At 38.1% G+C, this 16,836-nt stretch overlaps 1 protein-coding gene across 1 annotated transcript in view; it reads left to right on the top strand.

Annotated features, from left to right (window-relative positions):
* LOC120778234 (serine/threonine-protein kinase pakD) overlaps positions 1-13,996 on the top strand; it is a 158,421-nt gene extending 144,425 nt beyond the window's left edge. The window contains exons 3-6 of the mRNA XM_040109992.1: positions 2,557-2,640; positions 3,882-4,080; positions 7,078-8,333; positions 10,398-13,996. Of these exons, the coding sequence (XP_039965926.1) occupies positions 2,557-2,640; positions 3,882-4,080; positions 7,078-8,333; positions 10,398-12,389 (3,531 nt within the window). The 3' untranslated portion in view covers positions 12,390-13,996. The remainder of the gene's footprint in view (positions 1-2,556; positions 2,641-3,881; positions 4,081-7,077; positions 8,334-10,397) is intronic.
* Positions 13,997-16,836: the final 2,840 nt, after the last annotated feature.

Genomic DNA, 16,836 nt, shown 5'->3' on the forward strand with positions numbered 1-16,836 from the left:
AGGTGGGCGTGGCCCCGTCCTCCAGTAAGCTTGATGTACATACAATATATCCTTAATCACTAAAGCTTCAACTACCAAATTTGCCCGGCTCATATTATAAGAACTCGTATCGGCAGTGTGGATGAAATCAAATTAACTGTTGGAAACTAGTAAAAGTGTGTAAATCAATAACTAAATACGCCAGAGACAATTAATTTTATAGCCGCAATGTTATGTTAGATTCGGCGTGAAAGTTGGACGATGGGCGTAACACCGCCCACTTTGGTTAAACTCATTATCTCGACACCCAACTTACTATATTCGGCTACATTTAGAACGTGACATTCTTCTCATATTCACATATTACAAAGCGAACATGGGCGAAATCGGACTACAACCACGCTTGCTTCCCATGTAACAAAATTTTAGATTCCATTTGAAACTTTCACTTTCTAGTTTTTAAATCAAGAAGTCAAAGATATAACAGTATAAAACTTTGCACGAATAATGCAGAGTAAGTACCTTATGACCAAAAACTTTTCAAATCCAACCAAAACTGTTCAAGCCCAAAATATCGGAAATCTATTCTTGACTTTTGACCAAAAATATCTGTAAATTTATGAGATATATAGTGCAATTGAAATTCAGAGAGAATCCTTTTCTGGCATTAGTATCTCTGTATATAAAAAACGGGTTGAATCGGGTCAATACTTCACTTAGCCCCTAATGTAGAGATTTTCGAACAACCGGCTGACTTTACTCCATGTGTTTGGTGATTGTATGTAAGGTAACTCAATGAAACTCGGGGAATATTTTTTAGTATAGTATGTGGCAATGATAATAGACCACAACCACAACATATATATTATTTTCGTTTTTCTAGCAAATCTTATGTGTTGCTTTGATTGCGATACTCTGGTTGACATTTGACACCTTAAGGTATTTCCCTAGCTTTTACTCTTGCAAGTTGAAAGAGATGTTATACGGTTGCACCGGAACTTCCTTACTTGTTTTTAGTTTAACAATATCTAAGTGAAATACAATAACAAAATTTAGATATTTTAAGCTGTTTTTTTTTTTTAATAAATGTCATTCAACTATTGATCTTTATTACAGCAGATTGATTTCCAGGGAGCCAAAAAACTGTAAAATCACGTGTGCGAGAAATGTTTTATGGAACATTCTGAACAATTTTTCCCAAGAGACTGTGAGTCTAAAACCAATTTCGGGCAAACAATTTTTAACTTGAAGTTTGGTAGGGCTTATGTAAATTTGTTCCCCAGTTTTTTGGATATCCAAATTCAATTTAATACGTAGGTGCATTTTAATCTGTTGATTGTTTGTTGGAATCGCTCGGATCGGACAACTATATCACATATCTCCCATACAACCGGTCATCCAGATTTTGTAATCTTGGCCTTAAAAATCGCGGGCTCGAAACAGGTTTTAGACACACAGTCCCTTAGGCTAAGTTTTTCAGAATGATACGTAGAACATTTCACACATAAATATACCATTTTATACAAAAAAAACCGATCCTCTCTAAAATACTATATATTTAGTTATATACAAGTACATAAAGATGCCACCGCAAGGCTGGTAGCTGTATGTTACCTGTATGAAATACGAACTGAACATGTTTGTGACTAGAAATAGATAGATTTTTATAGATGGCTATAAAAAGCACCTGCAATTTATAATTGTTTTGTGTTATTTACGATTCCATCACTGAAACCATTGCACTCGTAGACATAAATAAAACATAGCACACTTGTAAATTGTCAATTCTTGACTGTATACATATATATGTACGGAAAATCATGCTTATGCCACATATAATATGAACAGCAACAAATAATTGGAACTTTACGCCGAATGCAAATAAATAAAATGAGTGAAATTCAACCCATCCGAAACAAAGTGGCAGGTGACGGCAATTTCAGCAACAACTAGCTGCAACACAAGGCAATTTACTGCAATTGTTGACTTTGTGTTATCAAATGAATCTGCAGGCATTCCTTGTCAACATCTGTACATAGACGTAGGAGCATGTGCTGTGACAAGTATTTTGCATTTACAGTTAGATGAGAATCTTTGTTCCATTTGAAGGATTTGGGTCAGTCGCACATGAACTTACAAGTGCAGGCGCACAATGGTGTGTGTGTGAAACAAAGCGTGGAGATTTCACACACTCGGACATTATTTGTGGAAAATCTCATTTATGTTTATTTACGGAGGGAGAGTGTGAAAAATGCAAAGTATGGCTATGTATAACTGTGCACATGAAGGCAAGCATTGTTGCAAATGCAGTGCTAAATTAATGTGGTTGCTCATACGACCCGGCACACTTAGCTGACACGTGCAACTGGGATTGCGTGTCTTTGGTGACGATTTTGCTTTGCTAATATGCGCTTCTTAGTTTTTAATAAAAGCGCATTAAATATTTACGACAATAGAGTAGAAATGTGTTGTGCTGTTACGCTTTAGAATTTATAATTGTATCTTATTTAAGACATCTACTTAGCTTTGAAACTTTGAAATGTATTTCGTGATCCATATTTTTTTTTTTAATTTCAGGAACGCTACAAGTCGGATATAAATTTAGCAATACAACTGTTGCAGTGTAAGCCAGATAGTTTCATGCCACAAAAAGTATCATCGGTAAGTAATAACATTTCACAGCGAGATATAACTTCGTTTGCACCGCAGCTGAAATACTCTTCACAGGTGTATGCTAAAATGATCCGATCTGTACAATATTTTAGGTAATCTGTGCAAAATTTCATGAAGATAGCATGACAAATTCAAGAGTTTTCAAACAAGGACTATAGTTTGATCGGTTAATTATATGTCAGCCATATGCTATAGTAGCTCGTTCTCAACAAATTCTTCAGGGATACTAACGATGCCTTGGGTAATACTTTCTGCACAATTTTTTGAAGATACCACGCCAAATTAAAAAGTTTTCCTTATAGTATGGTAGTTATATGCAATTGTAGTTCGCTGTCGGTTTCGACAAGTGAGCAACTTCTTGGTTAGAAAAGAACAAAATTTCAGACCAGTATCTTAAAAACTGAGAAACAAGTTAGCGTATATCTTTTTCTTCTTTATTGGCGTAGCCACCGATTACGCGGTTCTAGCCGGTAGCTGTACACTCTTATAGAAGAATGTACATAGAGAAGCTCTGCAGCTCGAATTATTTTCTCCAGCAGTAAATTGAAGAAGTCACACGACGGGTAGTTGCCTTATCTGAAACATCGTTTGGTTTCGAACGGCCCGAAGAGATCCTTCCCGATCCTGTCGGAGCTTTTCGCGTATATACATTATAAGTATCGTGGCAAATTTAATATAACTTTTTCGAATATAATTATCCACATCAACAATCGCCATCACAGGAAAAGTCATTAGATCGTGCTCTCATGCCACAATAGCTTGTGGCTTATCATACCCCCAAATGCGATTTTTTTTTATTAACGCAACCATTCAACCAAAAGTTAGCTTCATCGCTCAACTACATTTTCTTGTGAAAATCGGGATCGGCCCATTCACTTAATGTGCGACGCATTTAATGGTCTTTCGTCTTTAATTCTTCCACTAGTGGGATTTGGTAAGCCCGCAAATCAACATTCTTCCGCACAATCTTCCTCAAAGTGAAGGAGCATAGCTTGTTCCGTGAGAAGGCAAATATACTCGTTCGGAGCAAGTAAATAGCAAACCGAACTGAGTAAAAAAGGATTACCTCAATGAAAACTGCAAGTCGAGAAAACCAGATTTATTTCATAAAATATTTTTGTAAATGTCATGCCTGAGGCAAGGTCTACCTTTGATAATAATAACTTCTTTTTACAAGCTATATTTATAAAATCGCATCTTTTTTCCTCTTCCTCACTTTGATCTTGCAGTTACCGATTGATATACAGTCGAAAGTATCAGCCTACATGCGTCTGGAGACTAATTCACACTCTGATTCGGAAGGTAGCACTAGCGGCGTCGGCACCGCCACGACAGCTTCCTATAAAGTGCTTCCAGCATCAGATTCACCGCCACCAACCGCGTGCCCCTTTCCGCCAACTGCAATGGTATACTCAATGCGGGGGCTCGGTAAGTGTTAGTAGACCTTGATTTTAGTTTTTTCTTTGGTTTTTGTTTTTATTGTATTACGATATTTGTTTACTTTAATTAATTTATTTTTCTTTTCCCGCTAATTTAGCATTTTATCGCTTTTTTGGGATATTTAAAAGCAAAGTAATTATTTTTTATGGAATTTTATTTTACTTTTTTACGATGTATTAGCATTTTAAGTGTTTTGAAATGCTTGACCTAATACTAATTACTAAAAAGACTGTTATGAGATATATTCAATGCTTACAATTTATATTAGTAAATTTTCTAACTAAATAGCTTTCCAAAAACCACAAGTGTGTACTATACAAGGTGCGTTCCAAAGTAAAAAGGACTTTAAATAAAGCAGAACAAATGGTTTTTTCGGCAAAATCAATTTACTTTATTCAAAATCTCTTCTTTTCTTCTCTTTCTGCTTCAATACAGCTTTTTGCACGGTCCAAAAGCATGTCGAGCGAGTGTTTTAGCTCTTCGGCCGGTATGGCCGCCAGTATGCCAGTTCAAGCCTTTTGAATGGCCTCTACGTCTGCATAACGCTTTGCTTTCAAGGGCAAATGCAGTTTTCCGAAAAGGAAGAAGGCGCACAGTGTCATATCAGGTGAATACGAGGAGTGGTTAATGGGTAAAATGTGATTTTTGGTAAAATAGTCGGTCACAACCCTCGATCGATTAGAGCAATTTTTGGTCGTTAGTCAATTTGTGCGGAACAAACCGTACACACATCTTTCGTAAACCCAAATGTTCGGTCAAAATGCGATAAATCGATGTTTTGGAGATGTTCAATTCCATTTCCATGAATTTCAATGATGATTTCGGCTGATTTTTGATGAATTTACGCACATTTTCGATGGAATTTCCGGTGATCACGGATTTTGATTGGCCCACATGTTGATCGTCATTTATGGCCTCACGACCACTTTGAAAACGTTGAAACCAGTCGTGCACTCTGCAACGGGATAGGCAATCATCGACATAAACTTGTTTCATCAATTGAAACGTTTCGGTAATAGTTTTACCATTTTTAAAACAAAATTTATTGTTGGCTCTTTGTTCGAAGCTCATTTTCGCACCGTTAACACATACATACTGACACTTAAAACGCAATAACTTCACTTTCAATCAGTGAAATATCATGAAATTTTCACTGGACAATCGATAAAGATAGCAGATTCTAACACACTAGTCGACATATAGATAGCCCCACCAGAGGGTGCTAGATTCAAAAAGTCCTGTTTACTTTGGAACGCCCTTGTAGTATACATATATTGAACTTTATGAGTGAAATATTGTTTTGAAAAAAAGAATTTTTTTTTGCTAAATCTACTAACCTTTAAAATAGTTCTTTCACGCGCAATGATATGAAATAATACCTTAATAGAAAATATGAATGATTATTGGTCTTTATTATTATTAATGCCAGCAATTTATTCCATTTGTGATTAATGGACATTCATTTCGAAATACGATTTTGTTGTGTTCTCTGCCTTATTACCAATTGTTATGCAATTGATTGTGTTTAATGGTATGTTAATTGATGCTTTTTTATTTCTTTGCTTTAACTTTTTTTGCAAGCAAAACATGAACTAACAAATAAGGAAGGGCTAAGTTCGGGTGTCACCGAACATTTTATACTCTCGCATGATAAAGTGATAATCGAGATTTCATTTACATATTTTTCAAATACCGTATTTGTGTAAAGTTTTATTCCGCTATCATCATTGGTTCCTAATGTATATGTATATTATACAGAGAAGGCATCAGATGGAATTCAAAGCAGCGTTATATTGGAAGAAGGCGTGTTTGTGAACCGATTTCACCCATATTTCGTACATGTCATCAGGGTATTAAGAAAATAGTATATACCGAATTTCATTGAAATCGGTGTAGTAGTTCCTGAGATATGGTTTTTGGCCCATAAGTGGGCGACGCCACGCCCATTTTCAAGGCCTGGGTGCAGCTTCTTTCTGCCACTTTTTCTGTAAAATTTAGTGTTTCTGACGTTTTTTGTTAGTCGGTTAACGCACTTTTAGTGATTTTCAACATAAACATAACCTTTGTATGGGAGGTGAGCGTGGTTATTATCTGATTTCTTCCATTATTGAACTGTATATGGAAATGCCTGAAGGAAACGACTCTATAGAGTTTGGTTGACATAGCTATAGTAGTTTCCGAGATATGTACAAAAGACTTAGTAGGGGCCGGGGCCACGCCCACTTAAATACGTCCAAATATGTCCCTCCCTAATGCGATCCTTTGTGCCAAATTTCACTTTAATATCTTTATTTATGGCTTAGTTATGACACTTTATATTTGCCACTTATGTTATGACACTTTCGGTTTTTGCCATTTTGTGGGCGTGGCAGTGGGCCGATTTTGCCCATCTTCGAACTTCACTTTCTTATGGAGCCAAGAAATACGTGTACCAAGTTTCATCATGATATCTCAATTTTTACTCAAGTTACAGCTTGCACGGACGGACGGACGGACAGACAGACATCCGGATTTCAACTCTACTCGTCACCCTGATCAATTTGGTATATATAACCCTATATCTGACTCTTTTAGTTTTAGGACTTACAAACAACCGTTATGTGAACAAAACTATAATACTCTCTTTAGCAACATTGTTGCGAGAGTATAAAAATAATATGATTTGCAGGCTATTAGCTGTTGGAGCTTTTACTCATTTTAATTTACTTTATATTAAATTTTAATTTATTTTTTATTTAACCATTCATAATTTTCAATTAACCCCTAATACAAAATAAAAATAAATTAATTTATAATTTGTTGTGCTAGTTTTTTTTTTGTGCATATACTCTAACGGGAAAAAGTACATAATTGTAATATTATATTTTTTCAGTTCTTTTCTCATTTTCGATAACCTATTTAATATCAATTATGTAAACTAATTAACTTACTTTATACACTTAATAACATAAATTCTTTTTTCTGCCCGCCCACTTCCCCAATTAGACGCTAAACGTACTTCAACGGATTCCAATATGAATCTCAGCAATAACAACAATAGTAATAACAATAATAGCAATGGCAATAATGACAACAACAATATCAAGGAGCCACTTCTGAATAACAACATAACAGCCACCAATAATAATAGCTGTGAGCCCCACACCGAACTTAATGCTGATGTTATTACGAACAACAACACCAGCAACAGCAACCCCATAGCAAATTCATCGACCCACAGCAATGATAATTCCAACGATCCCGATATGATTTCACCCATTATTATGGCCAAGTTCCTCGAGGACGAACTGAAGTCGAGTGAAGTGAAACATTGCGATACTTGTCAATGTTCCAAACAGGATCTCACGGTATTGGCAGACGTCTCGCGATCCTATACAGTTTCCACGCAAACTCCTTTCCAACTGCAGCTCGCCGGCGGTAATCTTAACGAACCGCTCACACAATTGTGCCTACGTTGTCATAGCAATTTGAACTCACCATCACGCACCAATAGTCCCTATCTGATGAAATTGGTGAAATCCAGTGATTCGGTGATTTCGGAAACGAAAAGTTCTGTATCGGATCTCAACGATATGGATAAATTGTTTACACCAGCCAAAAAGGACGATTTGATGGTGAATCCCATATTGGGACATCATCGTTTGTGTGATCGTACGGCTGGCAGTGGTGCTTTGCAACATCAAAACAACATTGCAGCAGCCAAGTTGAGCACTACGCTACTTTATCCAACCACACATTTGGGTACTTACGGGAATGAAAAGTATATGTTGGAGACGAGTAATAGCCTTGCAGCTGGTATGCAAGTGAAAAGTGCTTTTCAGCGACGCTTTCTGGAGGGTGGCGGCACTGCTCTGGAGTTACTCAATGCCGCTATTGGCAGTGCCAGTGGTAATGTCACAATACAAAATGTTGCCAAGAAGGTGACGGAACAGGTAACACCAAAATCGGTGGGCAACGATGAGTTGGATGACGAGGCGAAACCTTTGCTCAGTGCAAGTTCACAATCTAATTTACTGGATTATGGTAGATTAAAAACAAGTGTCGGTATAGAGTTAGCTGAGTCTGCGATGGAGCAGCAAATGAAATCACCAGCGAGTGTATGTAGTGCCTCCGATCCTAAGGAAAATCTCTTGAAGTCTGCAATTACCGGCAGCGTGAATAGTCTGTGGAGCAGAACTAGTAGTTGTGAGGGCGCAAAGATGTTCGAAACCTTTAATAGGAATTTAATTAAAACCATCAAGGTAAGTAGAAGAAAAACATTGTTGACGGAATACAGTGGCTTAGAAGTCAATAGTACAATAAAATAATAGGTGAGATAGGGAGCCAAGATTGGTGAGATAAGGAATTGTACAAGATAGTTGAAGACCATGTTCTCACAATATTATATTGTACTAGATTAGTTTGGTAGGCTAATGAGCCACACATAGACCAGTTTTGGTGCTTTCCGTGACCAGATGTAGTTCCATTACTACATCCATGAGAAGTACCTATACTTTGGGACGACTTCGCCTGACCTCAATTTTAATGTACTCTGTGGCCTTACTAACGATATCTCTTCCAGTGTCTCATATCGAGTGGCGCCACAAAACCTTAAAGCGTAGCGTTGTCAATGTGGGACAAATGCACAATGCTTCTTTGTTTCCGTGGTGCCTTGCTCTTGACATTACTTGCAGGCTTCTCGATCTATTATCCCTATGGCACCAGTAAGTATTCCAATCATATCCAACATATGATAGAGTTATGCACCCAGGTAGATCATTCCATCGCGTTTAATATTTTTCCTTCCATACTCCTGTCCAGATCGTCGTATAGACGATGTATGAGTTTTCCAATGTGTATCACGTTTCCGGTGACAATCAATCATACACTACTTTTGGCAACTTCGTCCACTATCTTATTGCCCTTGATGTTTTTGTGGCCAAACAAAGTCTTCCTTCTGTCTTCTTCTTCTTCTTTATTGGCGTAGACACCGCTTACGTGGCCGAGTTTGAGCGAGCCAGTCATTTTTCCTTTTCGCTGTTTGGTGCCAAGTGTAGCCAGGTCCTTCTCCATTTGGTTTTTCCAACGGAGTGCAAAACTGCAGAGCATTAGTTTGATAACAGAAAATATTTCGTCTTGTCTTTGTTCACCACCAGACCCATTTTCACCGCTTCCTTATTCAGTCTGGAGAAAGCAGAACTAACGGCGCGGTTGTTTCATTTTTCTTGGGGGAGTTGTTTTATGTGACGGGTCCCAAACCCCAGCTTCTTTGGATACCCAGAGGTTACTTGGTCTAAGACCAGAAGTCGTGAGCTGCTTAAGTCATATATTAAAGAATTTTTCTGACCACTCCCAAGTGGGTGGCGCTCAGAGAACTTTCCTCACTTACGTGTACTTCTAAACATGACTCATTCACTATCTTCCTTCTTTTATTTTTTATTCAGGCTTTAAAGGTATATTGGTTCTATAATAATATGAAGAAACTGGTATATTCTCTGTCTATTTGTGGAGTACGCTTCAAAAGAACTGCTTCGGCTTGGCTGCCGAAAATGGATCTGGGCTTTTAGGCAGATCAGGCTTACCAACCCCTGTTTTCGAAATAGTTCTTTACCTGTCTTGCATCATCCGGCCGATCGTTGTCATGCACGAAAATTATTTCCTCGTGTCTAGGCACGAATTCTGAACGTTTTTCGGCAATCGCTCCTTCAATTTGATACAAAGTTTTCCCCATTAATGATTTGAATCAGTTTATGAAGCTCATAATACAATACTTTGCTGTTGATTTAGTTCATTGGCCAGTTTCATATAAAATGTTTTGTGTTTAGGCTCGTAATGGATCCATTTTTCATCAACAACCGATGAAAAAATGACTTCATTCTGTTGCATTCAAATAGTATTTCTGACCTCATCAAATTTTTCTGCTTTCGAATGTATCTACCTATCTATCTACTACTTTAAACGTTTTTGAAATGGCGGCTTTGGTGGCACCGAAATATTTTGAGAGCTCTTCTTTAGTTTGGCAACAATCTTCATTAAGTAATGCTTCCAGTTCTTCATCTTCAAACTTTTTTGGACGTCCAGAACGTTCTTCGTATTCCAAGTTAAAATCACCATTTTTAAATCGTGATCAGGCTTGCGAAAATATATAATAGAAAGAAATTATCTTAAAGAATATGTTTTGTTTTTATAAGGACGGGGTTAGGTGAATTGGTTAATGTGAGAGATGTTTGTTATATGACACTTGAAACCACTTAAGCACTGTAAAGCCATGGTCATAAATTATGTGTTAATATTTCAAACTTTCATTTAATTTTCCTAACTTACAGGCTGAAAACCCCAAACACCGTGGACCACGTCTCTGCGCTATGCGCATACAACAGAATGGACAAAGCAATATACTGCTAGACAACATAGAGTCTATGGAAGCAGTTACGCCCATTATTTATAAACGGCGTGAGCGCCTTTTGGACGAGGAACTAGATGATACTAAAGACATCATTACTTCCAACACAACAAATATTTCGAGCGCAGAAATAGCAGCAGCGCACAGAGCAGAAGATGTAGCCGTCGGTTATACCACGGATGCAGAAAACGAAAAGTTGGCAGATGTCATTATCATACAAGCGGATCCATTGGAAAATAATACCAGTACGCAGGCGCAACGTAACGAAAACGAACTACAATGCGGAGTGACTGAAAATGAAGTGGATCCAAACAGTTGTGTGGTAACAAGTAATAGCCCATATGAACGGTTAGGTGGCGGAGGCGAAGGTAGAGAAATGTTTACAGCTGATGATGATGCAACTGGTGCAACAGCTACACTTATAGACCTAACGGAAGCACCCATTACTGCAAGCGATTTAACAGCAGCACCAGCGGATCAATCGCATACGGCGCCTGAGGAGACTGCTCGCGTGCAGGAGAAGCGGAACTCGCTGACTTCAATGTCAAATGTAACGCCGACGATCAGCGCATTGGATATGGCGCTTGCGCAGACTGCATTGGAAGCCACGGGAGCCACTCAAATGCGCATCGAACCAGTGAGAACTGTGAGCAGTGTTCAGCAAATGCATAAACCAAAGCATACAAGCATCTATCATTCATTGCAAAATGAGTCCAGCTCCAAAACCTCACACAATTCCAAGTCCTGCACACAGTCGAGCTCGATAAGTGATGCTATTGACATACAAGAGAGCATTATTTTACGGCGCCAACAGCTCAATCGTGTTGCCGAATGGGTGCAAAGCAATACGCAACAACTGGAGCAACAACAACAGCAACAGCAGCAGCAGCAAAAACAACGTATACAGCAGCAACAACAAGCACTAAACTCGCTGAACAATTGCGACTCCTCGGGTGGTACAGATCGACAATCATCATTTTCAACACTAGATCCACTGGATTCGGTCTCCATGGAGAAACTATCAATGGATTCGGGGTATAAAACTACACCACAACCGCACACAAACGGCTTTCATCAGCCGTTAGATGACGCGAATAAGTCGACCGAAGACTCACTCTCACCGAAAACCGATACAAACTCTAGTCTTAACAACAACAACTACAAAAATAGCGCACTTCTCAATCACTACTCAGCAGACTGCAGCAATCAACAGGTGACCATGCATGTCTATCCCACAAACACATATTTTCGACGCACCACACGTTCCGGCTTGCCTGTGGCTTATACCACACCCGATCCGAATGCGTCCAACACGGAGACGTTCTTAAACAACTACAATAATAATAATAACAATAGCGCTTGCAGCACAACACCAACGCTACCCGATCAGCCCACTTGTGATATACTCAACTACAAATACTATCCCAGTGATACGGATAAGACACGCGCCATAAGCGCCGAACTCCATACCACCACTAAGCACGTGGACATTGCACAAATGGAGTACAATGTAAAGCAATTTCTGCTCAAGCAGAACGAATGGTCGATGCGCACCGGCACCACACGTGGCGGCGGTCGAGCCGGCATCAACACGTCGGCATCCAACTTGAGCAGCGCCAACTCGCAGGTGACGCTCAGCAGCCAACGTACGCAGACCACAGCGAAGACATTGCGGCACTTGAAGTTGTTTAGTGGTGTCGGTGTGGGGCCAGGCTTGGGTGCGCGAGTGCAGCCTCCTTTGTTAAAGGACGCGTCTGCTGTGACGGCCGCGGCGGCGGCGGGGTCGTTGAGCAACCGAGAGGAACGAGAGCTTAAAGTGAAGGCGGCGGCGTCGGCGAATGGCGTCGAAGGTGCGAAAGTAACAGCAGCGGTTGCAGCGAACGCCTTGCCACACAGGACTGAAACGAATTTATAAGGAAATTTAGGGTTTAAACTATTGTAATTGCAGCTTAAGCTTATATAAAATATGCACACATACTACAAAACAAACCAAAGTACATACGCAAATTTACACTAATATCTATATGTAATTAACTAGTTTTGTATTAACGCTGGATAAGTGCGAGGCTGAGGCATACGAGCAGGCGCATGAGCTTGCCAACGGAAGAAAGGAAGCGCTAAAATAATTAAGCTTAACTCCATAAACTCATCTGAATAAAATTTAATAATACCAAACAAATAACGTACATATATATAAAGTCTGTATAGAAAGAAGTCTTACTTTAATGCCCACATGCATAAGGAATTACTACAGAATGATAAGGCAGAAAGTAGCGTCTATGTACATACACCATATGTGGTTAGCGCGTACAAGTATATTAGGTATAAAAAGCGCTTTGAATACTTAAGGGTATGCATTTGTATATTTGTATATGGGACTTTCTATATTCAAGCCATTCAGGATTTTGGTGAAACTATTTGAAGGCGATATTATGCGCTTAGGTGACATGAAGTATGATCAACTAATCAGCAATCCTTTAACTCTTCCATACCTTTTCTGCTTTCTAAGCAGCATTATCTTAAATTTTCACGATAAATATATCAACAATTCGAATCATAAGTCATTTAATTTTAAAATTTTACTCATTGATTTTAGAGACTACGATTAGGTGGATTGGGAGTGGCACTGACTTTGCTATATGTAATTGTCACATCCTTAAATATTTATTGCCGATTTGTTCAAAATGCCTTTTAATACTTCAAAGTGTCAATGAACTCATTTAAAGATCATCCAAAATCATTTGGGGAATTTTTTATGTTTTCGGCCTCAAAATTCAACTGCGTCGTCTTCGCTGCTAACATATCTCGCTTTTAGTCCGAATGGATAAAAACACTCCAGGTTGAGAAGGAGCTGGTTGCACTTGGAATCTCCAATTGGCGCTGTTATAAACTCGGCTATAACCGCGCAAGCGGTGTCTACGCCAATAAAGAAGAAAACTTGCATCACTCACTAAACTCCCTAATCAGAGTTTTCGAGGCAAAAAGTTTCCATACTTGATAACTGAAGAAAATCAGCCCTAATTTTGCTGACTGTTTTGAAAGTTTCAATTATTTACTTTCCCTGTTGAATCTTTGAATTTTTCGAACACTGACTAATTGACTAAGCAGGGGTGAGGTGGATGTTTGACAATGCAGTTATGCCTTTATCGGGCCCATTGTGAAACCACCGGCACTAAAATCCCTTCAATCTATTATGTCCTTTCTAAACTACCCTTCGCTCTCGATGGAGTTCATCAATACCAAGAGTTTTATATGTGCAAATTCTGATATTACGTAAGTTAGCTAGCTGATCAAAGATCGTGGACTACTATATGTAGTCCATTGAGCCATAAAAAAGAAGAACTCCTGTGTTCGAACTTATAAAGTAGCAAAACGCTTAGTAGCCAAAACAAATTTGCATTGGCGTTTAATTTCCATTCCCACCAGCTTAGTAGGTGTGTGAATGTATACGCTCCAAAGGGTTTAAGTCTTGACCTACCGAACGCGGGATAGTCAAGAAGGAAGTGTTGAGTTGTTTCAACCTCTTCTTCTTCCATACAACTACTGCAGATGGCGTCTGGTAGGATTCCCAGCCTTTCTGTGTGGACACCAATAAAATAATGGCCCGTTGAAAGCCCCAAAACTAGGGAGATGCTAGCCTTACTGAGGGCAAAGAGATCACTAGATCTTTTTCGATCGATTTTGGTCCAAAAGGCTTTTGCGACAGCGCATGTATCGATGGGAGCCCAACGCTTGCCAAGCTTCCGCGAAGCCAAGCTATATAGTAGTAAAACACAAGAGAATACGAGAGCACCGACTCGCTCCCACTCTACGAGTAGGATGAACTCTTTCCTTGTTAGCTCATCAGCTCTATAATTGTCTGCAATTCCGCTGTGTCCTGGTATCTATACCAGTAGGTTAGTTAGGCATTCACCAACTCTGAACGCACTGCTAACTAGTACAAGGTGGATGGTCACTTCTCTGAAGGAAGCTCCAGAGCAATAAATCTACTGCCAAGTCTGAAGCTGGAGTTAATAAAGCTCCTGACTGTAAAATTCCGAGACTTCGTCAAGAAACCATCGACTGATAGTGCGATTATTTTCCTATACAAAGTCTTTGCATATTATAATATATATAGAATATAGCCTCTTAATCTTCTACCTCTTGACCGTTTCTATAATAGTCTTTGTATGGTGAGATCTGTTAGTACTCCTACTAGAGTTTTTATGTCATTACATTAAAATTTTAAGAGTCGGCATGTGTGGTTCATACGAGGTGTGTTCAAAAAGTATCGCGAATTTTGTGTTTTTTCAAGAATTATTTATTTATTCATGAATATCTATTTTGTCCCCTTCAAAGTAATCCCCATGAGATATTATACACTTGTGCCAACGGTTTTTCCAATCTTCGCGCAAATTGCGCATAACTTGCAGGTAATATTCCTTATTGACCGTTCTTCCTTGTGGCAAGAAAACTGTCAGCAAAACTTTCGCGATACTTTTTGAACACACCTTGTATTCCATTCATGCCACGATTGCCTGCTTGTTGAGCAAGTTAGATATTGACTTCACCGAGACTCAGCTATATCCATAACATGTTTATAAAATATCTACAAGTAGCCGGAGGCATATAAATTCCCTCTGTTTAGGAGTCCAATTGTAGGGTGCTGCCTGCTCTGGCTAGTTCATCTGCTTCACAGTTACCAGTAATATCACTATGTTCCAGAACCCATTACAGGTTTATCGTGAAATGGGATGTTAGACCCACCAAGAGATCGAGGCACATCTTTAATAAAACTCTAAGAGATTTTAGTGATTTCAAAGCCATTTAGCTGTCTATATAAGTAATTAAATATATTTCATATTGTAAGCACAGTCTTTGTCACAACATGACTGCTTTCTTTTAGTTAGTCAAAAAACTGACAAAAAACCCTGATTTGAGAATGAAAAGACCCATATCATATATACGACCCATTAATAAATAATTAAACTCCTCGCACTTAAAATACATATGTATATACGTTTAAATATGAATGTGTATACGTAATTGATAGCTTCCGTCTTTTACCCAGCCCTGCCCAATATGCCCTGCCCTTCCGTAAGCTTTAGGAAGCGCAGAAAATGTTAAAATTCCATTTAATATTTATGAATGTAATCGACTAAAAAATAAATACTACATATAATTAATACAATTAAGCCTAAATACATATACACAAACCGATATATGTAGATGTAAAACGGAAAAAGGCAAATATTATAAATATAGCTATGAAAGTAACAAAAACAAAAATACAGCTAAATCGTCCAAAGAAAACTAAGATAACTTTAAATATAAACATACATATATACTTAATTAAACTAAAAGTCATCTACATACATCAATATATACATACATACATTGTCATTGAAGTATCTGCTTTTGCAAAATGCTTAAAAACGCTTTCAGCCTTATCAAAACATTAAAGTTTTTTTTATGGTTTTTGGTTTTTCGAATAGATTTTGCCTTATTGTTTTGAGCACTTTTGAGTCACAAATACAGAGTAACTAAACTTAATCTTATACTACTTTTCATGAAAGCTAAATTATGAGTGATTATTTCAGGTTAACTAATATTGCATTGTATATGACCTTGGCTAGAAGGGTATAAAATAGCTAATTATTCAAATAGCATCACCTTTTGCTGAACCTTCTACCTTTATCTCCTTCGAAAATGTTCAAAAATAAACGGTTACTTTTTGTAGTCCAGTTTTATTGTTCTTACATACAGTATATACATAGATTATAGCCAACACTAATTCCAAAAAATAATGTACACATTTAAACAAATTCGCAAGTATTAAATGATTAAAAACTTGCATGGTTTCAGAAAAAAATAGATATTATATATTAGGTAGTCGAAAAAGTCTCGTATTTTGTATAGATGACGTTGTAGCAGTCGTATATTTCCAGTGCAACCAATAACATTGTGTCATACCCTATAGTGTTGGAAAGGTGAGAATTTGAGCTTTATTTAACCAAAAAAAAATTAATTCGGGGAAGTTGAAAAAAAGTTACAGCTGTTCAAAAATGAGTGAAAATAATGAAAAATTCTGTGGCTATATTTTGAAATTTTTGTATAAAAAAAGGGAAGTCACCACGCAAGTCACCAATGAAATTTGTAAAGTTTACGGAGACGATGCTGTATCAGTTCGTGTAGCACAACAATGGTTCGCTCGCTTCTGTTCTGGAAAAAGTCGATTTATCGTTGACAAAGTCGATGAAATTATGGAAAATATTGACCAGGACCGTCGCATAAGCAGCTATGACATCGCTAAGGAACGTAACATTCATCATCAAACGGTTTTGAACCATTTAAAAAATGCTGGCTACAAACAGAAGCTCGAT

The sequence above is a fragment of the Bactrocera tryoni genome, chromosome 5 (assembly GCF_016617805.1).
Source record: "Bactrocera tryoni isolate S06 chromosome 5, CSIRO_BtryS06_freeze2, whole genome shotgun sequence".
Classification (NCBI taxonomy): domain Eukaryota; kingdom Metazoa; phylum Arthropoda; class Insecta; order Diptera; family Tephritidae; genus Bactrocera; species Bactrocera tryoni.